Source organism: Bombus pyrosoma, linkage group LG9 (assembly GCF_014825855.1).
Source record: "Bombus pyrosoma isolate SC7728 linkage group LG9, ASM1482585v1, whole genome shotgun sequence".
Classification (NCBI taxonomy): Eukaryota; Metazoa; Arthropoda; class Insecta; order Hymenoptera; family Apidae; genus Bombus; species Bombus pyrosoma.
This window is the reverse complement of record NC_057778.1, coordinates 5,881,119-5,904,617: the sequence shown is the minus strand read 5'-3', so window position 1 is coordinate 5,904,617 and position 23,499 is coordinate 5,881,119. Positions and strand designations below refer to the sequence as shown.

Sequence of the window (23,499 nt, the reverse complement as noted above, 5' to 3'; positions counted from 1 at the left end):
TCTTCTACGAAATTTAAGAAATGGGAAGATAATGGAATTCTACAGGCTGTTGCTTACTAAAGAATGAAGAACACTCACAGTGTTCACGAAATAAAATCGTATCTTGTTGGAAATATCGAGAAACCAAAGTGACGTTTGAAATAATATTGAGATTCGAACGTAGAAATGTTTGAAGTATAGTAAAAGACCTTCTGAACGCTCTTATTAAAAACCTTGGGGAGGGTACGACTAAGCTTGTAGATATAAGAAAATAACGCCAGAACTACCGACGACCAAAGTAAGTAATAAGACTTATATCAAAGAGATGCAAATGAAAGGTACGTGTAAAGATACCCAATTCAAGCAAATATACTTTCATCCATGTACTTTCGAAAAAATCATTCAAATTCCCAAAAATTCCATTAATGGAATTGAAATTTCCTCTTCCTTTCTCTTTTTTAATTATCCTAATCGTTCCAATGTTAATACACGTATCTGTCAAATTAGTTTGCTGCACAAAAATGGAGAAAATTGATGTCATTGTGTAGACATCAATTCATATCGTATGTAATACAAGCATCAATTTCAGTGAATCGAGTTGACCTGTGAATCGCTCATATATTGGGTTGGCAACTAAGTGATTGCGGACTTTATCATTACCACCTAATGACAAAATCCGCAATCACTTAGTTGCCAACCCAATAGTACTATTCAGCTTTATCCTTTGAAATTTTCCTCCATGTCTGTTTCAAAAACATATCTATTAAATCTTAAAAATATATCCCCACCTAGCTGTGTGAAAAGAGGCGTATTGCAAAATGGAATAGAGAAAAGAGGGAAAATGAAAAAGAGAGAGAGAGACGAGAGCCACGAAGAAATCGCAATCTCTTTGAACGAGTACGAAGGGAATCGCGTATAATCGAACAACAATCTCCCGCGGTGTATCGTTAGGGCGGCAGACTGAATCCTATAATGCAATTATTTACATACCCCTGCGGAATTACCGGAGCTACCGAGGTCGATATTGCTTCTCCGGATTGGACAAATATCATTTTAGATCCCCTTGCCTCGGCAAAGCGAATCGTTCACGATAAATGACACGGTTGTAGACCCACGTTTAAGGATCGTACTCGCGCACGAACGGCTCTCCTATCGAATCAACGCGTACCAACCTTCTTCTTTTGTTGTTTCTCAAAGGCAATATCCGTGCCGGTGACGATATAATGCCCGGCTGTTCTTGCGTTCATCGCCTCTCGCTTTTTATCGATCACACAGACTAAACGGTTTCTTTATGTCGATTGTGGTTCGCTAATTATTGTTAATTTTTTAAACTTTCGACGAACGTGCGTTGTGTCAGGTTTAACGCGAATTATCGTAGCATAGACGTTAGTGTTTAATCGTCGTTGTTCTTAGTAACTTGAACTCGACAATTGAGGATTCTCGGAGAGCGAATTTAATGATCGTGGAAAATTGTTGATTAATTTCATTTTAATTGGGTACATAAAGTTAATTGTTTTTAGTCGAGTAATTTCACATTACTCGTTGGTAAAGCAATCGATAAGGTACATTAGCAGATAATTAGTGCAAATATTTCAAAGGTATTAGGATATAAATAGAATAAAATTGTAATTCTGTTTGTAGGGGAGATATGAATATAATATTGCTAATTATAAAATCTAGTAGGAAATGTGGCATTAAAATACGTTTATAACGTGATAGGAACTTATAGTGATTAATCATACGTGTAAAAATTCATAAATTTGATTTATTCGTAAATTTCGTTGAATTAGCCACTTACGAGATAGTACGATTTAAGAGTAATACCAGCAACTTGTCACTTCTTCTAAATTTTATTTTACCTGTTTCTCATTCTCTTATTCTACTTCATTTATAAAAGTTATTATTCGAACATTAAATTAAGATAAGAATTATACACAAATTACAATCTGTTGTTCTTACCAACGAACGAGCAGACGAGAAATAGCAAAATCAACTTCTTACTATCGATATTTAGATCTCATAATTTTTCTGATTAACGCGATAGAAGATAAGATGCACTCGATGAAAACTATGAAAAACTTACTTGACTCGCTGCTTTATCTGTCTTGATGCCAAAGAAACGATGACCCGTGTCTGGTGACCCAAAAATATATCCAAAAGCCCTCGAATCGCTCATGTCCTGCGCGATGAACGATATCTTATGTACAGGATGGTGATACAGACAGTCCTGGAGCAAACGAATTTTGATCATGTAAAGAACTATCCATTTTATGTACATGTACATAAAAGTAACGAAAAAAAATATTTTGTTACTAAAGTTAAAAAAATATTTTACTTTAATTGAATAAAACACTGCTAAAAGATTTGGTTACTTAAAAAAAAAAAAATGTAATATTCAATCTTTGAAAAATGTAATCCTTGACGAATATTTCTCTCTAGAAAGTTAATATTTTATTTTTATCATTTGTTATCGGATATTTATTTTATTATGAAATTTGTTATGGTTGTCATTTTTGAGAGTCATTACCCCAGACTTCTCGTCCCGCAAGCGTAATCCATCGATGCTGACCTGAACGGCGATTCGTTGTTTATGTTCACCGGCAGCTCGAATCGCCATCTTCAGATCCGCCAAAGCTGCTTGGCACATCCGGTCCCCGCGTGCTTCCGATACTTCCAATATGCCAATCAGCTTCGCCTTGAACGACACACCCTCCCCAAGAAATCGGGTTGGTTCGTTCTTGACTGCGAAACAAGCACAAACAAGATTATTTATATCGTTTCAACAAATAAATGTTTTTTCCAATTAAAAAGATTTAAGAGAGTGGAAATATTTCTCGAATAACAAGCATGAATATTTTTCGAATAATAAGTAGTAATACTCGGCATTTCAACTCCGACCCGAGTAAATGAAAAAGTTCCATTGAATAAAATTTCCATAAGAAGGAAGAATCCAATCGTAAGAGCGTTATTTATTCACGCGTTGAAAAATATTGCTTGTAATAGATTTCGCTAATTATTTCTCCGAAAAAGGAAATACTTCGTCCAAAAGGTAAAAATACTAATAAATACCTACTCTATATTTGAACTTTAACCTGGACGAAAGAGGAAATATTCAAACGAGTCTATAAATTTCGATAGAGAAAAAAGGACAACTTATGTAAGAGCTTTAGTCGTCCAATGAAAGATCCACAAGCTTTCACTTATTTGCAAAAGTGAAAATACTTATCCCTCTATAAGCAGTAATAGCGTTTCGAACGATCCTAAATTAAATTAAAAAAAAAGTTCTAATTAATATAAATATCGATAAGAGAAGGAAGAGAATCTAAATCGATAAGTTACCAAAGAGTCTATCGAGGAATCTAAATCGCTACTTGCTTCTAAACGATTTCATAAATAATTCGCAAAAGTAGAATTGCTCCTCTCGTTACAAGTAGTAATACTCAGTGTTTCAACCCTATGCAATTTCCTACACACTCGAGAATTATTAAATAACGTTTCATCTACCGATTCCGTCTCCATCCAGAAACGAAAAAAGAGAAAGGTTCGAAGATCGAATTATTATTCGTAGAAAAGGAGAGGCGAGTAATAGGAAGGAGAAATAAATTGCTTATCCGAAGGATACTCGAAAGGATTCTCGTTTGATGCTTTCGCCGGGCGAACTGATCGTGTGGTCGATCGATATTAAGTTCAAGAGGCTTGAAACCATCGCCAACGGATCGTTTCGAATCCCCGCTGTTTCGAGTTCGATAATTCGATAGAATCACGTCGTACGGGATTCAACTTGGTCCCGGCTTCAACCAGACCGCATGCAGGGATATTAAAACGAGCACCAACCGCGCTCGGTAACAGATTTCGCCTTACTTTGTTAGTCGTTGCACGGTTCTTCGTCCTCTATCCGCTGGAAAATTGATCTCGTTAAGCCTATATAATATAGTCAGTTGCTGACGAATTTAAGAATAAAACGTCGACGATTAATTCGAAATTAGACGAGGGGAATCGCGTTCTCGTCCGTTTTCGTCGTGATCTTTAAATTATCTGATATTTTGGCACTTTACTTCGAAATATCAAATGGCGATTATTATTGGATTTAATTCTAATCGTGAAGTAATCTTACTTTATAAAACTAAATTGGATGTCAGAGCTCTTGAAACCTTTCGTTTTATTTTTATCTGTCTCAAACTACATCCTCCAAGCGGTGGTGTATTAAGAACGAGATATAAAAATGCATCTTATTCTATAAAAAAAAAAAAAAAAAAAACGTAAAATGTCTCCGACTACGAACGATAGCAACGATCAAATCCAGAAACTACAATATCAAAGTCGACAACGTTCTTATAAATGTTGATACTTCGTTTCGTTTCGTAAGATACGTTTTCATCTCATAAAATTCTCAAATATCCTGATATATTGTCTATCGCTTTATCATTTTACCAACGAATAAACAACTGCTTTCGCCAGCTTTCAATTGCTATTAAACATACACCATCGCTACCCTACAGTCATCTCGACCATCATATAGAAAATTCTCTCTTTCAATCATCAACCAGGCATCCCCTCGCGAGTCTTAATCTCTGGCCACTCGTACCTCCTCGATTTGCCTTTCTACAGACAATTTATCGAAATGTCCGTGCACACCCCATTCTAACATGAACGCGTACAGCTTCTTTAACGCACACTTTGCACGACCCCTCGCGACTTTAATGGCCACTAGGCACACCGGCGCATTTGTTTGAACGTACTCGTGCGACTCGAGTGGAGAACGCCAACTGTCGATACTCGAGCTTCTATCCGGATAACCAATTCATGCCCTTCCCACCCCCTCAACGCGGTCACCTTTGTACGCCCTTTGTATCTCGTTCCATTCCTTGGTTTTAGTCGATGCACGCTGCCTATTTAGCCTAACATTGTCACAACTATACTACGCCATAGTACGTCAAAATATTGATCGAAGGAGTAGCATCATAGATCGATAAGACGCACACGGTAACTACAAAAATATTTGTACATCATCTATTATGGTATTTCTATACTAATTAATTAGTCTGTCGCTGTCACAACTATACTGCGTCATGGTACGTCAAAATATTTATCGAAGGAATAGCATCTTAGATCGGTAAGGCTCATACGGTAACTAGAAAAATATTTGTACACCGCTGCATCTATTATCGTATTTGTATACTAATTAATTAGTTTTAACAGTCGCTGTCACGACTATAGTACGTGATACGTAGCAAATAAAAGTATTGGTCGAGGGAGTAACATAGATCGTTGAGATGCATCTTAAGGGTACAAAACTATTTGTACACTGTACATATTGTTGTATTTCTATACTAATTAATTAGCCTACCGCAGTCATAATCATGCTACGCGATGGTATTGCTGGAAAGGATAATGACGAATCCATAAGGTACGTACAGTGGCTACATAAAATATATCTGCACATGGCTGTGTTTATTCTTGTGTTTATATACTAATTAATCAGATTTGACTATAGTAAATTTAGTACTAGAGGTAGAATTAGAAATTAGAGGATATATAGCGACAACTATTATTCGAATGATCTTTTATAAGACATTACGAGGAATTTTTAAAGAGACTTTTTACAGATAATTAAAATAAAACAACAACAAAACAAATATTAGAATAAAACATAAATCATTGCCTGATGAATATTCTGATCAAGAAATAGCTTAAGATATAGGATAATTTTTGATCCATACAGAGCTATAGTGGATTAAAATTGTGCTACTGTTCGAAAGATTCTCTCTATCTTTGTGAATAACTAACTGTCTCTCCTTAGTTCAAATTTTCAGTTTTTCGTTGAACTACATGAAGTTTCCCCTGTATTTCATTCTCTAAGCCAAGTTATATTCCATAGGAAATAATTATATTATAAATAAAATGATGGCTCACTATAGTACATTGAATGAGAAAAACGGAAGACGACACAGAGCTGATGACAAAACTTCAGGTTTATAGGTATACCACTTTAACTAATAATTAATACGCTGTAAACGAGCTTCTATTTTTGTACATGATATTCTTCGAGATTGAATTATGGCCGAAATTGGGCGAAACGATTGGTGCGCGCTAAAATAAATCAATAACAGATCCATAGAAATTTAATTTCTCTCGTCAGGAAAAATATGTTTTGGATTTACATGTCACAAGAACGTCGTCGATTGTTTTGTCGATACAGAAATATCGCAGGAAACTGCTTAACGTGGTAATTCCATTGGTAAAGTACTTCATAGATCAGAAATAATAATGGAACAAGGAACGTTCAATCTTCTATTAAGTTGTCATCAGACAATTCAGAATGTGCATCAAGTGTGAACATGTTGGACGTAAACTAAAATTTCTAGTGAATTCTGTGCTTTTTCGTGCGTGTGTGTACGTGCGTGTGTGTGTGTACACAGAACTTCTAAAATTACCGAGTTACTTATTCAAAGTCTTCGTTAATGTTAATTACCGAAATTCTTCGATTATTAAGTAACTTTTAATAAGTCTCATACGTTATTAAGATGACGTTTACTCGAAAAATTCGTTAGTCACATATTGCACATAGTTACTCAGCATTGTTTATTTGTTAAAATCATGGCATTGAAAAGTATAAGAACTTACATATATTCGAATGTTATGTAACAATTTTGAAAAATTCTTATAAATGGTTATTACAGTCATACTAATACAAAATTTAACATAATAGTATACTATATGAATAATAATCTTAATAATAACAGTGTAATATTTCTAACATTTTTCTTTCATTAAATTGGCATTTGTATGTGCGATACTCTTACTAGATAATATTTCACATATTCCCTTCTCCAAACATTACGTCACAGCTTGTCCATTGTCAGCCACAATTATCTAAAACGAGCTTTACTTTAAGGGAACGTGATTTATCGGTTACATTCTATATCTGTTGTATTTCCGTTTTTACTTGTATGCATAGGACATGTCTATATTAACTCGAACAGAACATTATTAACTAAAAGATAAAAACGAGCAAGCATAAAAGTCACGTTACATTTTAAGAGTAACTCATCTTTGTCTAATCTCTTTATTTTTACGTACATTCAACTTATATTTCGATTTCGCATTAAAATTTTCAATAAATGTATTCTGAACGAATATCCAGAGTATACATGTTTAATTCAATTCATTTATCTTTCGAATCTGGAATGTTCAAACTCAATGAATTTAAAGCGAAGGATCAAAATTGTTGCCACGTAGAACTAATAGTCAGAAGTAGTATAATCCTTAATATGAGGTGTCCGAAATATGTAGTGCTGCCATCTATTAGCGGTACCACGTACAAACAAACAAATCAACAAACTACGTTACCACGGTCGGTAAATGATAAGTCTGTAATGAAAGCTCGCGCGAAAACCACAAAATTAACAGTGTCGTCCCCAACAAAAGCACCCAGCATTCCATCAGCTCCTTCGGAACTATGCGGCTCACGTATTTATTCAATACATTCTACGTTATTCATGTACGAAATTAATCTGTGTGGCCCAAATCGAGCAACCGTCATCTTTCTCCCTCTTACAGAATAGGGAAGCCATATTCCAAAGCTCCCTTTGACCGATCTACAGGGTGATATCACACAACGTAATTCTTACGAGAACGTCGAAGGTCCCACGAAACAGGCTGAGACTATCAGAGGCCACATAACTCGCCGATACGTATATCACAATGTATACACCAGATACACAGGACGACGTCAATACCGCACGAGTTTAATGGTATCCACGAAAAACTTGTGTAAATTCGTTTACGGGGGTGGCTTTTATTTTCTTTTTTTCTCTCCCTTTCTTTTCTTACTTTTTCTTTTTACTCACACTTGCACGGACTGTTTTTCTTCCGTAAGGTCTGCATCGATAGTCCCGTGTAGGCGACGAGAAAGTATCGGATATAGGAGAGGAGAATGCTACCGATCTTCTCTCTCGGCGCACCCTCGGCCGCCGTACTATCGTGGATGGAATTCTCAACACAGACACATGTCGCTCACACGTCTCTTTCTCCCTCTGTTTCTGCGATTCCTCTTCTGTCGCGCTTTCTTCCCGTTGCTCTCCCACTTGTTCACTCCTTCTCCGTCTGTCTCTCTCCGTTCACTCCCACCACCCTATTCCCCTTTCACCCCCGCGACCTATCTTGTGCCTCTTCAGCTATCCTGGCTGGCCGTTACTCTTCCGTTACTCCCTCTGTCTCCTTCGATTCGTGTATTTCCACAGGAGTATGAAACTGGCGCGTTTCACGTACGGTCGGTACTTCTTGTCCAGGAACACGGTCCACTTTGTCCCAGACAAGCAGTGAAAACGCCGAGAACTTGTTCAAACACTGTTCGAAGATCGGTTTCTCGCGGTACACGCGCGTCGCGTAAAAATACGGAGGAAGTAACAGCTGCCTCTGCCGGCACGGGTCACCCATGTTAGCCTCTCTTATTGATCAATAATATACCATCTAGTACGTGGCGTCGTCGCTTCGGGGCCACAGAGAACATTTCCCGCTTCGTGCGCGCTTTTCCACGCCGAATCTACACTCTTCTATTTCATCCCCTAGTGTTTTCACTATCTGAAAGCGAGAAGCTACTTTTCAAATGTTGATTTTTCTGATAACGAATTATAGTTGTATGTATATCGATTAGATTATTCCTTTTTTCCCCACAATTTGGATATCGACTGAGAGGACATATCGATGGGTACGCTGTTTTTATACTTCGTGACAACCTTCATTGCGGGGTGGCGCAACTGCAAATGATGTCGTGGCGTTCGCGATGCCTTTCCGTCTATGGTTGGCTGTTGCCAGCTACTGTTGCGCGAGAAAGACGGAGAATTAAAAATTACCATGTCATTGCGTGGTAATATGTAATTATTGTTTGGGATAGGTCGATAAATGCCGACCATTTTCTTCATTGTTCTCTTTTACAATTCATCGTTTAATATTACAAAAGAATCGGATTGATGGTGGTGCAGTTGTGTATAAAAGTGGACTATTTTATCCTAGTGCATTACAAAGTATTTATACAATCAGGTTTTGTATTTTCTTGTTGGCATATTATTAGCAAGGAAATATACTGTTTATTAATTACAAGAGATTAAATAAATGCTAATTATTTCATATAAGATCGATGCACGCGAAATGTTGAATACAATCCGTATCCTGTATAAAACTATAATGAATTTATATTTTGATATTCAATGTCGAGCATTGTACTGAATCTATTCAATTTATTTCCATTTGATTTTAATACAATTAAAAACGAATGTTCCCGCGAGGTGGTGGGTCATAAACGAAACAGAGTCGATAGGGATGTGAAGTTTGAATTATGTACACATACATGTATCTTATCCTAGTGACGATAGATGGTACTGTAAATTTGCGCGCAAAAATTGAATCTTTTCTAGAAGGAACGAAGTATACTTTTTGTATTCACTTCCTGGATAAGAATATAAGATAAATAATAAACAATGCAGTTTATATAACTTTAGTATCTTCTGTACATATTTCAAATTTCAATTAGATATTGATTAATTTTATTCAATTTAGATCTTTGAATCAATCATGCACATTGAATGTTAAAAATTGCTAAACAACTACTAAGAATTTTACAAAATATATTTGTGTTATATTATTTATTGCAATAATTTTGAAGAAAATGCAATTTTTTTATTTTTAAACAATAAAAAAGGATGAATTTTTGTACGATTTATATGAAAAGAAACTCATTAAAACAAAGAATTATGAATTAAAAATTGAAGAAATTATAATTTTTATTTCTTATAAATAAATATCAAGTATATATATATGGTATGCAAAAGTTTTCAATATCTGCTGTTATTTTCTGACGTAAATACGAAGCTTCATAAACTTAACAATCTTAACACTACTGAAAGTTCTTTACTATGATTTATTTCCCTCATGTTGAAGGTTAAATGAATTTAAATGCAATATTTTACGAAGTGCGATAAATAAGATATACAAGTCTGGCTTTGCAATTGGACAGGTTGCTCATTGCATCAGAAAGGTATTCTTATACGAGATTAAAAATATTTTAATACGTATAAAACGATATTATATAATTAATAACAATTTTTATTAACAAAAAGGATGTACAAATCCATCTAATACTGTTACACATATGTTATGTTTTATGTTATATTCCCGGTGAATTTTTTAAAATAATTTAATCATCAACCAAAAACTTTAACGTGTAAGTACTCCGACATTATTATTAAACTATATCAAATAAAATTTCTATAAGATATTTCCAAATAATATTGAAAAATAAGATATTAAAAATTTTGAACAAACTGCAATTGGAAATGAATATAATATACATATAACTTGTCCAACACGTATAATAATAACATCTGCTTAAACGTTTCCGTTAACGCTGCTTAATTACTCGAATTAAGGCGACAGCATTTTTAATGACATTTGAGAAGCCTGTCCGCAGAAACGACATGCTACGCCACTGGTCTCCTCGTTTTTACCTTCATATCGAAGTCACGAGTTCTCAGTTTGCGCATAGCCGCCGTAAAGTAAGGATGTGCTGTGTCGTTCGTCACCTCCTTCTATTCAAGAAGACAAAGAGAAATTAGGACTACGGTGTATCTACGTAATATTTATACTCGTCACCCGTGTCTTATCGATATTTCCAGGCTAATTAGGCGACTGACAAATGAACTCACATCATGACATCCCGTAAAAACTTGGCTGTTATATTAACGACAGTACTTGGAATTTTCACGATTAACATTCACGCCAGATCCTGGGGTAAGTAGAATAAGCATTTGTTTAATAATTTTATGTGACGAAAATTTTGACTAACAGGAATTTAACGTAGTACACACGGTGTAAGTAACACCGCGTTGCGGGTCGCGCGAACGCTGTCTCCATTCACGCGGTTTCAGTGGTCACGTACGCCACTTCTCCCAGACTGTTTTACCATGCAGAACATCGAAATACGGTTGTAAAGGTGAATGAAACCGACGTTTGATTTGTCTCAAAACGCTTCGCCAAACTTTCACGATTTATATTCACACGGAAACCAATCGAAACGGTACTTGTCCTTATACCTGTTTACGTAATGAATGTCAAGTTGTAGACTGCGTTCCGTGTACAGGAGTAATGCGCCTTGCTAACTGACCGCGTAAAGCCTCGACCCCTGGCCAGTTATCAAGGGAGGTATGTATTTAAAAAATCACGAATACCTCTCTATTCCGTTAGATACGAGTCGTGTGGCGTATAAATATTGAATATATTTATTTATTTTACATATAACACACGAGATTCGTTTTACAAAGTCACCCCTAAAAACTGATACAGATAGCAACGGCCAGCTAGGAAAGTAGAATTCCAGTCAGTTAGTGTGTATGTAGTGTATATTTGTACACGCACACGGGAATCAATGTGTACGAATGAACAGCCGTTTTATTGAAAATCTAATGGAACGACGAATAGAGAACCATATTAAATTACCATGGTTTGGTAACGATGCTAGAAACTGTCGACTACCGGCGAAATTTGAAATCATGCATTCATGACGATAAGTGCATTGGCGGGGACTTATTTCTCCTACTTTGACTATTTGGTCCTTGACTAACATCGAAAGAAAAGCATGTGGCATGGAAACCTAAAAATAACCGTTAATCACGCAAATTATGTCACAAAAATTTTTCGAATAGCAGACGATGTCGGAAATTCTTCGAATTCTTTGGTATTTCTCGCACGTTCTCGCGAGCGCGTCTAGAAAATCTGCCCCACTACGCCGTGCTTCCTACTGCTAGACTCAACCGATCCGCGTATTATACAAACTGCGAACCGAATTATGCGTGTACGATGAAGTGTGAAATTTCGGTTACGTAACAAGCGAAACTGATAAGATTGATCGGTTTGTTTAATCCTACGATCGCATGGAAAGTTTACATTGTACAAGACTGTCTTCATCAATGCATCGATATATAGTATAACAGAGATTTTAATATTTTTACGGTACTATGTATTATATTTGAAATGAAACTATATTAGCAGTGCTGGAACTTGACTAGTTTGTGAAGTAAACAAGACGAATTAATTTCTTATTCCCTGTTTGCTAACATCTTGAACTTGATTATTCCTTTATTCAAGGATCTCTTGTTATATAGGGTGTTTACGGTACTATGTAGTTCCGTTAGTGACTTTTTCGTAACTGAGAACATAGAAAAGAATAATGCTTTACTATTTCTTACACACCATGTATATGATTATGTAAAATGTGTATCCGTACAGCATAATAGACTAGTTTAATAAAAAATACGTTGATCAGTTTTCGATCGCATCTAACCTTTTGATAAGTTGACACAACAAGTATAACGAACACGTATGGCATTTTATATTACACGTATTTCATCTCATTAATAAGATCTACGAGAACGTGTTTATTAGAAATAAGCATGATGAAAACGTTTCGAGCGCAATGAAACTGAATAAGCTACATTTTCATATCGCAATCGCGAAGCAGGCGATGTAAGACGTTCCGAGTTATGTATATGGGACAGCGAAATGTAACACTCGAGATAATTTATGAAAAAAAAACTCGAAAGTGGGAATAATAACAGTAAAAGATGACTCAGCTTTGCATATCATTTTTTACTTTCATCATCAATTTTTTCTATGCATGCCTTTACCGCGTCACTAATTTGATAGATCACTTTTTGTACAATAGATCAACTCGGTAAAAAAGAAATATGATATTATTATTTAATTGAATAAAAAGTAAAAAATTGATAAATGAGAAAAATAAAAATAGTTAGAAATGTATTTGGCAAAAAATATTATTACAATATATTAAAAATATGTTTCAGAAGCGTTGAAAATAATTGTTCTCGTAATTACTTGTTTATGCGAATGGAATAAATTTTTCCTTATAAAAATTTAAATAAATAAACATTAATAACAATACATATATATATATATGTATTATTATAACATTTTTGCATATGCATATACATTTATAATATTTGCCCTTTGTAACCACATTTCTATGCATATGTATGTTAAAGTTATGTAAGATATTATCAATATTTATAATTTTAGTTTTTCCATTTTCACATTGAAATTTATGAATAAAATTTGGAAAAGCCACTGGTAAACAGCCAATAGTATTGCTATGATATTTTTGTGAATTTACATTCGTAATATTTTTTACAACTATTTATATCTCGTGAACACATATATATATATATATATATTTCTATTCATCTGTATGCCAAAATTGTATGTAAAAAATATGAACATTAAAATAAAGTAAAGTTAATTAAATATTTACATTAAAATTCGGAAAAACTATTGCCATATAGTAAAAGTATCTAATAAATACCATTTACTATAGTAAATCTTACAACTACTACATATATACGTTTTCATCTTGTTGTCTACTCTTGCATAAACAAAATATATGTACATGCGTACATGATTCCGTCAACGTTGCTACTACGATATCAAGTCGAAGTTACTTAACATATTCGTACGCGCGAGCACACGAATATATTGCAAGAACGTCAACAGTTTATTCGATATTTCGAAGGCATTGCGCACTTCCATTTCCTCCTTGCTAGGTCAATTGACAATGAAGAAAAAATTCAATGATCTTCGACTTTAGATCTCATTTATCGATACTAAGTTTTTAAATAAATTTTAATCACTTGTATTTCCCGAACAGTTTGTCGCATTACTTTCTTACTTATAATTAGAGCTGATACGGTGCGCAATGTATAATTGCGATATGTGTTTTTGAGTTTTCGATATCTAAAGCAAATAATATACAAACAAAAATTTAGACATTGGGAAATTTCTGTAACAGAAATTAAAGTTTTATCAAACGCTTACATTTCTGTGCAAAACGACAAGTTGCTTTTTTTCTTTCTCTTATCTTCTTCTTTTTTTAGTCGAAAGATTACTAGAATATTAAATATTTTGTTTTATGTTATATTTCATTTAATTGTAGTTGCGATTTTTCTTATTTAAATTGTACTTAACAATAAAGGTGATTTATAATTAATTATCAACATTAAAAACGTTACTTATAATATTAAAGGAATCATACGATACATTGAAATGCACATAATGTACATAACAAGAGGAACAAAAAATTCCTTTACTGTTTTGTGATAAAACATTTAACTTCGAGATATAGTGTCAAACTTTGTACATTAAATTTCTGGCGCGGACCTTTTAAATGTATAGTAGTTGCGCGCGCAGCATCACAAAACATATGCGTAACTGAAAGCACGTGTGCTTGATGAAAGAATTATATATATTACACAAAATACTTGACGCATGCGAGAATAGATAAAAATTACAAACTTTATTAAGCTCTGACCGAATTGGCTCAACTTTGAACTTTGAACTTTAGTATTTTTCCTTTCATATTTCCTTATGTATAGAAAATTTATATATCCTCTAATAAAGTTCTATATACGGTCTTGAAGAGCATCAATCGATGCCGCCAATTTGTAGGTTAATTTATAGCCTCGATATAATCAACTATATGTGTGTGTGTATATATACATATATATATATATATATATATACATTTGTAGTATCATAGAAATCTAAATACAAGCTTTTTCAAATTATAATATATTACTATTAATCCGCTTTGACTACACAGTTTTGTTTACTTATGAGAAAAAGATTATTATTTACTACAATCTTTTATTTCAATCTAAGATCTAAGAACTACTCCTTGTAAACGTTGATAGTGTAGGCATAAAATAAAATCAAACAAAATATACGTAGCATTAGAAAGAGACATACTGATATTATCTTTTGTATTATATTATTTATATTCAAAATTGATAATTTTGCAACGTCCCTTGGCGTAATGCTAATTTCTAGAACAACTGTATAATAGCAAAGAGACATAAATGTTGAGGAGTAATGGCGTAAATGATCGATCGCTATTACGTGAATTGAGGAAGATCTTTTGAATAAACATTATCAAACAGATATGTACATATACATATGTACCCATTATTGGCACTACGTTATACTGAAGGCGACGAGTTCAATTTTTGTCGATATCATGTATTGTTAACATATTTTCAAATATGAATGCATGATAAAGTTAATAAATAGAGCTTAATATAAGTTTCAAATTGTTTTTGCCAACAGAACTTTTCGATACTTGAAAAATTGCAATTATTGTTTTTCCTTTATCTTCTTTAGACTCGTCGTAAACTTACATTGTTTGGAATCATAAGAAATAATTGTTATATTTATAATATTTACAGAGAAATGAATATGATCGCAGGAGTCAGGGTTAAGAACTCTTAATTAACCGATATCTTAATGCAAATATACGAATGATAAGTGTGATGCACGGACGCTATCTTTAGTTTGTGAAATCGAGACGATTGCTACTGCGCTCTGATATAATAAATTTAACCATTACGATCTTTGCATTTTTATACTTCGATTCTGCTCTCGTCTTAGCAAACAACAAGGATTTGTAATATTTTAAGAAGATACGTGACATAAAATTGAAACGAGAAATCACGCATACCCATAAGACTTTTTCCATGTTTTATTCAAACTGCGTTAATGTTAGAAAAATGTAATCGGATTGGAAATTACCGAAAGAACATAGCAGAGTTAGTTATACGAATTCATTTATACTTTCACCAATATTTATACAAGTATTTTTTACTTAAGTTACTACTATCACTATTATCGAGTACTAATCTTTATTTGATCTAGATATAACAGTATAAAGATATTTCCAAGCTAGGTAAGGAAAGAATTTATATATATAGATCTATAATAGAAAATTATTTATTATAGGTATCTGTATAATTATTATGAATATAAATTATTGTATAATTTTTATTATATTATTATATAATAACTGTAAATGTAGCAGAAACTTTTAACAACGATATAGTTTTTAATAAACATACATGATTTGTATGATCATTATTAAACAGTTAGAAACAATTGGAAATAATTAGAAGGTTCAGGTCCACGAGAAAAAGGAGAAATATCAAGTTTTAACATTTCTTCGAAAACTTATTAAAATAAATCTATTTTTCAATATATGTATAATGTCACAACTTCATATTTTCTCATAGATATATCAAAATGAAACATTCTATTCTTCATTTTATTCTACATCGTTTTCAACTTTTGTTCATAATTTTTGGTAATATAGAACACACTAAACGGTAAAAAAAAGTGAAAAATACCTTGTACACCTCAATTTCTTGTAACTGCTGTGAAAATTGTAATTCAAATTGGCGATATAGCCAGTGATAAAGAGCAGGCACAGGAACGTACAGAAAAACGTTAAACTCATTCCTCTTTTCTCCCGTGGACCCTTTAATTATTAACACGTTAACGACAGCTAACGCGTTACCGTGACTCAAGGATAAAATAAATTTCTTGTGTCTATTTCCATCTGTAATCATAAGCGACATAAAGTCATACATGGCGTAATATTTGAAATTAAATTTTTCAAATATTCCTTAAGTGTAAAACTGCGCGGTTCAGTTTAATATTTAAGTAAAGTTAACAACTACGAATGTGTCAACTTTAGAGAGGTGATGTCTCTCGAGTATTACGCGATTAGCAAAATTGTAACTTCAAGCAACATCCATTCCGTAGTGCAACTTAATATTCGTTGAAACTACAAACCGTCCAGGATTAATTTTTCAATAGTTATCTTCGTCGGTAGCAAATGACTCGTGTATCATAAATTACTAAGATAAATATAATTGCACCCCTTATAAACAGCCAAAAGATAACGATAAAGCTATCGTAGGTGCCATGGTATTAACAAAAATGAGGAGATAAGAAAACTTAACTTTCTAAAGTATCTTTAAGGTAACACTATACGATATTTTCAAGTTCTAGGTAATAATTAATGATAATTGATTATTAAACAGAATTTTAGAGTATATGCAGATATTTTTTCTAGTAATTTACAGTATCCCATAAATCAGATAAGCAATGTTAGTTTCTAGGTATTTTCTAGACAGTCATTTGAAAAGTTAAATTTTTTAAATTTCTGGGGAATATATAATAGAATATATCTTGTCTGATATTTACATCCTTGAAACTGTACATTGTTGTCTTTGAAACAATTATCGTATCTTTTGAAATATTAAAAATAGATAAATCTTCTATTTTTACACAAATCTTATGATACTTAAATTACTATATAATCACTATATCCTTACATAGGACAAACGTATAGGAATGTATATAATGAATGCATAAATAATTAAATTCATACATTGATAATCGAAAAACTATCATCGTTAAGGGAAAGCAACTACTCAATTAAATTAATTGATAATTGATTAAACATGACAATTTCATTGAATGGTTGCAGTGCAATTTTAATGAAATGCAATTTGCTTGCTTCAGTATTTAAACAATTTGAGAAAATATTCTACTAAGTTCAGATATTTTTTGGTTTGCAGATATAGCGATCGCGATAGGGCGTGAAGTTGAATTTCTCGCACAAAATCAGACGATAATCGGACAGGCAAAGTTAGCGGAAGCTGTGACTCTATCGGGGGTGGCCTACGATGATATCACTAGAACAATGTATTTTAGCGATGTGAGTAACAAGAATATAACCATATTCAGTAATGACCTGGAGGACAAGAATTTCACGTTGAAACCGTTACTTAAAAGTAAGTACATCAAATTTCTTTTTACTTTACATATTTCTGAGTTACTTTCAACTTATTTCTGAATATTATTACAATTGTATTTGCCTAATGTATAAAGATAGAGTTTATCTTACGTATGCACCTACTTGGTATTGGGAAATTACGAAATTTAAATTATCCCAATGTTACTCAAAATGGACCAAAATATGAATAACAAGAGCAAATTGAAACTTCTTTGTAACTAAGAAATATTACTTTATTATTAATATTATTCAGTAGATATATTTCAAATATCAATTTAGCTGATAAACTTCCATATAGTATAAATATCAATATTACTTTCTATGAAATATTTTATCGGACAAAAATTCATTAAGATAATTTGCATTTACTAAACTAACAGCTTAACGTCTTTCGTTTTTCTGTCTAAAAAACGTACAAAGCATGATAGAGTATTAAAAAATACTCAATTAGCATTTGACGATAATTTACGGTTCTTAAAATAGAATGATAAATGCCTGGTGCAAAATCGAATTATTACATTTATAATGAAAGAGAAACGTATCACAGGATTACTTATCATCCATGTATTATCTTATACGTAATGCAATCCAAGTAAGCGTTTCGTTGTGGGAATAAAGAAATCATTGTCATGTTTTACATTAATCATATAAATTTATTAGGATTTTAATAAAGAATCTTAATTAGATAAGATAAATCTAAAAATACTATTCATTCCTTAATCCTGCTAATTGCATGATCTATTGAGCTAACTTGAATGATAGCTTTTTCATTTCGTAGAAAAGTATTTTTAAATATTTTCAGTAGGATGTGAACTTATGATATTAAATATTTATTTCAGTATTAATCTTTTTATACGTTTACTCTATAATTACTTTTATATGTATCATTATTATTATTTCTTTTTTCCTATATATTCTATATCCTATTTCTATATATATATATATTAGTAATTAGTAATTAATAGTATGTATTGGTAATTTCCAACTGACTATTTACTAAACTTCTTTAAGAAAGATCAAATAAATAAAATGTATCAATGTAGAAAGAAATAATTTGCTTAGAAATCGAGCAAACTTTTTCTTCTCAAGATGATGGTAGGTTTTTTCCAAAGATACGCATCTGTAAAACTTTTGGGAAGGATAACGGCACCACTCAAGATTTTGTCTTTCAATTTATTATAGTCGTTCTTAAAGAAACAGCCCACAATGTAAAACTACCATTTTCCATAAAGAACAAAGGAAATGGCCTTTTATCCTTTGGGTGCATCCATGTGTTTTTTATTCGTCACAAAGGGAGATTTCATGAATGATAAAAGACCAAAAGGCGATGTTGAAGTAAATGATGACGGTACTAGTTTGAAAAACGATCTGAATATCATTTAGATGGATTCATTAAAGATAACATAGAATTTTTTTTAACTTATTGCCTTGAATATAGAATTCTACAATTAAAACTTTGTAGTTTTTCAATGCTACTTCAATGCATTGAGAAACGAAGTTAGAATGTCAAATAATTACGTGTCTGATACATAAAACCGAACTGGTTCAAATGTTTCTTCTGTTACCTTCTTTTTGTTATCTATTTAATAAAAAGGGTAAGGAATATCTCCAGAGAAGTTGTATTTTACTTAGAAAAGAAAAAAAGTAATTTTCACCTTATACCACCAGTATTCCACAATTTCTTACGTTCGAAATTCAACCATACAATCAATAGAAAAATAAGTGTACTTTTACATTTAAATATAAACTTCGTCTTTCGAAAGAAAGTATATATAACAAACGATGTTCTTTATTATCCGCAGAACAAAGCAAAAGTTACATTCTTGCGCTTGCCTTTGACATAAAGAGTCGAACCCTATTTTGGAGCGACGCTTTGCAAGGAGTGATCATGAAGATGCACGTATCAGAAGATGGGCTACCGGAAGAACCAACGATCCTCCACAATTTAACGTACCAGAGCCCACGCGGTATCGCTCTGGATGTATGTAACAGGTGTGCCATTTATGTCCTACTTAGAACGTTGTCGTGCCCATTCACGACAACGTGCAATCTCGACCGGTCTAGTTCCGTTTAGAAAATCGCGTCAAATAAAAGAGAATAAAAATATGTTCACCGAACGGGATTAGGAAAAGAAAGAAAAGAAAAAGATAAAGTAACACGCGATATAAAATGAAACTCGAATGTCTGATAATTGTACGTTGTTTCCAGTCACATATACTGGGTAAATAGTAATAATACAAATCCAAGTATCGAGAAGTCGAATCTAGACGGAAGCAATCGAGTAACAGTGATCAAAGAGGATTTATACGAGCCACTGGCTGTCGCTATAGATCACAGTAACAAGAAGCTATATTGGATTGACGATGCAGAAGGCCTAAGAATAAAAATCGAGCGCAGCAATCTCGATGGTTCCGAGCGTGAACTATTGGTTCACCCTAAGCGTCATCAACCAGTGTACCTGGCGTTAGATCATAACTCGATATATTGGTCCGATCTGGTGCACAGAGCTGTTTGGACAATACCAAAAGACGCGAAGTTTGACGAGCCAAAGATGTTTCGCTCGTACCAGTCAACTCATGACGCCGATCCAGCTGGGATCGTAACCCGTGATAACGTTGGCAAAGTAGAATGCCCGGTGAATACGAATGTAACACAAAATACTAACCCGACGAACTTGTCGCTTGACGAAAAGTCGTATAATAATTTGATAACCAGCACAGAGGAATCGGAACTGACCACAGAGACGTCCAAACACTGCCTGAATGATGGTCATGTGGGTGAGAAGGAAGGAACGTGCCAGTGTAGGCTTGGGTAAGTGTCTGATGCTAGATATGTACGTAATTTGAATATCTCAAAAATATGTTATTCAATCTTGAATTCGTAGAATACAAACTAAGTACAAATTCAACTATTTCAGATTCACTGGACCGTATTGCGAGATGAATCTTTGTCACAATTACTGCTTCCAAGGCAATTGCAGTATAAATAGTGACGGATTGCCCACATGTAAGTGCAATAACGCATTTATTGGACCAAGATGTGAAACAGACCTCTGCAAAGACTACTGCTTGCATGACGGTCAATGTTCCGTCCAAGATGAAAAACCAGTTTGTAAATGTAAATATTCCGAAGGATCTCGTTGCGAGATTTTAGGCAATACTGCTGAACTTTGTGAAATAATTTGTGCAACAGAACGAGTTCCTACTAGCATCGTTACCGCTCATTGCAGGTACATTGCTTTTGAGAAATTCTTAACTTCGTAATTTTATGAGGACCTGAAGAATTTCTGCGACCTTCTTACTTCGACTTCAATCACTTCTGAATTCCTAGTCTATCGGCTTTAATTAAAATAATCGTTTATTTCATAGCAGAAGAACAATTTCGACGACAAATAATAAATAAATAAATGACCCGACTGATAGATAGTAGCATGTGTCATGTTACTATTGTGTATAAGATTCATTTTTGTATAAATAACTTGTCCAATTAACAGAACGATATCTTTTCTGAAATATCGCATTCACGCATTTGTTCGTATAGTTTCTTCACGGATGAAGCTACTATAAACATATGTTGTTAAAGGGTTAATATTCGAATGAGATTATTTCTAACCAATTTAATACAATTAAACTTTAAAGAATATAAAACTTATAATTCTCGTTATTTTCTGTTAACAGGTGTCCCGAAAAGAATCGCCTTGCACAAATGGTGATAGCTAAAGAGGAAAATGAATATAGTACGTGGCTACCAATTTTCGGTGCAGCCGTTGGTGTACTTATTCTTGTAATAGCCGTACTTAGTTTTTATGTAAATAAATTCCGAAAACGGCCACGCATCAAAAAGCGTTTCGTCGTCAGTAAAGGTGGTGTGACACCACTCACATCTCGGCCACAATTGCCGGACAATCAGTGTGAAATAACCATAGAGAACTGTTGCAACATGAATATCTGTGAAACTGTGAGTGATCGACCAGCTAAAATATAAACATTATATATGTGCATGCTAAATATGGGCATACGTGTGCAATAAATTGGAGATGTAAGATACGTACTGCAGCTACATACATATTCGAGGAAAAAGAATCAGTTAAGGGCTTAAAGAAAAATATTCAAACAACAACCTTAATAAAGTAGATTGTTTCTTTTTCCTCTGTGTAAGAAATTCAAGTGCAAAGTAAGAGCACAGAGATTATGATATTGCTGCTCTCTAATTTTAGATTGACAATGCTTATTGTTATTTATTAAAGTTGACGCTTAATTAATTTGGGGTACTTAACATTTAAGTAATTAAAATCAGTTGCATATTTATTTTTTACTAACTTCAATGCTATTGCAATAAATATTATTTTATGATATCTTTTGCTTATGTTCTGATTAATATGCCGCTATGCATGAATTTATATAAATTGTTACACATTGTACGTTTCTTATCAAGATCTTCAGTAGATACACAAAATTCATTGCGACAAACTTATCATTATGCGATACTCTATTACAAAATAGGTGCTGCAGTATGAAGTAAACATTCAGTAAATTAATGACTATGAGTTCGAAACGCTTTGTATTAACAAAACATTAAATTTTAAACAAATAAACAATTTTTAAATATAAAAGTCATTTCGAATTAATAGTAACCTTTCTATAGAATAACAGCATGGAAAAGAAATTAATACTTTATTACGAAAATACTACAGTACTGAACATTAATGAATGCAACTCACAGTATTTCATATAAACTCTTATGTACAAGTTATTCACATATAAATTAATTCTTAGATTCTTTTTTTCATCTTTGGTATTTAATATTTTCTTTTAATTTTATTTTTTATGGTTTATCAGAGTTCATCGTCTTTATCATACTTGACATCATCAGAATCTCGAAGCGAGCTTAATCGAGTTCACATCATTTAAACTTTAATTTTTTACAGCCATGTTTCGAACCAAAATTATGTGTGGCAGCGTCGGGAGCTAATGTTTCTAAGAAAGAGGAGAAGAATTCTTTACTCGATAATATGGAGGAGAATTCGTGGTAGCATAAACTAATATTTGGACGTGTCAATTGGCAAAGATTTTATGGACTTAACAGGAAATCCGTCAAAAGTTTAACTTCGCGGAACTGCACGTCTGTACATACCGCAGAATGCTGTAGTATTATTGTTATGATTAATAACGATGCTTACAAAATGTACGGGAACACCATGACAATGATAAAGTCAGAAAAAAGAAAGCCAAAGGTCTTTTCGAGGACTCTTAATTTTTATTACATCATATAATATGTAGGGCTGTGTTCATATAAAAATTATTTCATCTAGTTGTTAAAAGGTTATCAATTTTTGTTAAAGATATGTAATTAGATATTTTTCGTAGGAGAACAAGAAATCTTAAGTCCTATGGCATTTTTTAACTGCCTTGGTGTATAAATACATAGATATATGTATACATATACACATAAAATTTATAAAAGTTTTATATAGTACTTTGTTCAATATTTCTTGGTTCTCTGATTTATTCGTCATTCGTTTTTATTTTCTGTTCCACTCTTTGTTTTGAAGTTGTTTCAGTAATAACAAATTATATCTCAAAATAACTAGCTCTGTAAATTAATCCTGAGTGCAACCGAAAGGGTACATGAAACATGCCTTAATTGCTAGGCTTAAAGATTGCTCAATGTACCACTGATTGTGAGTACAATTCTAAAAAAAATTTTAATTTTCATTGCAAAATTATTGTAATGAACTGCATTATGTTTATGAAAAAGAAAAATGAACGTTTCTAATTAAGATCGTCATCGAGTTTAAGTTTTAAGCATTAAATTATTAAATCGAA

At 33.0% G+C, this 23,499-nt stretch overlaps 2 protein-coding genes across 4 annotated transcripts in view; one reads left to right on the top strand and one right to left on the bottom strand.

Annotated features, from left to right (window-relative positions):
• The window catches only part of LOC122571096 (protein disabled), a 27,530-nt gene extending 11,102 nt beyond the window's left edge, over window positions 1-16,428 (bottom strand). Inside the window, exons 1-5 of one of the 3 annotated variants that reach the window (XM_043734386.1) lie at window positions 13,861-16,428; window positions 11,473-13,779; window positions 7,830-8,799; window positions 2,507-2,721; window positions 2,063-2,206 (exon numbers count right to left, since the gene is read on the bottom strand). In XM_043734386.1, the coding sequence (XP_043590321.1) occupies window positions 2,063-2,206; window positions 2,507-2,721; window positions 7,830-7,866 (396 nt within the window). In that variant the 5' untranslated portion in view covers window positions 7,867-8,799; window positions 11,473-13,779; window positions 13,861-16,428. Of the gene's footprint in view, window positions 1-2,062; window positions 2,207-2,506; window positions 2,722-7,829; window positions 9,527-11,472 lie in introns of those variants that run through there. The other 2 variants (XM_043734384.1, XM_043734385.1) reach the window with 2 other exon arrangements.
• On the top strand, window positions 10,497-23,499 carry LOC122571099 (protein cueball). The gene is made up of 7 exons (XM_043734391.1): window positions 10,497-10,767; window positions 17,457-17,672; window positions 19,477-19,666; window positions 19,883-20,485; window positions 20,592-20,903; window positions 21,352-21,631; window positions 22,602-23,499. The coding sequence occupies exons 1-7, from the start codon at window positions 10,686-10,688 to the stop codon at window positions 22,704-22,706; spliced, it is 1,788 nt and encodes a 595-aa protein (XP_043590326.1). The 5' UTR covers window positions 10,497-10,685; the 3' UTR covers window positions 22,707-23,499.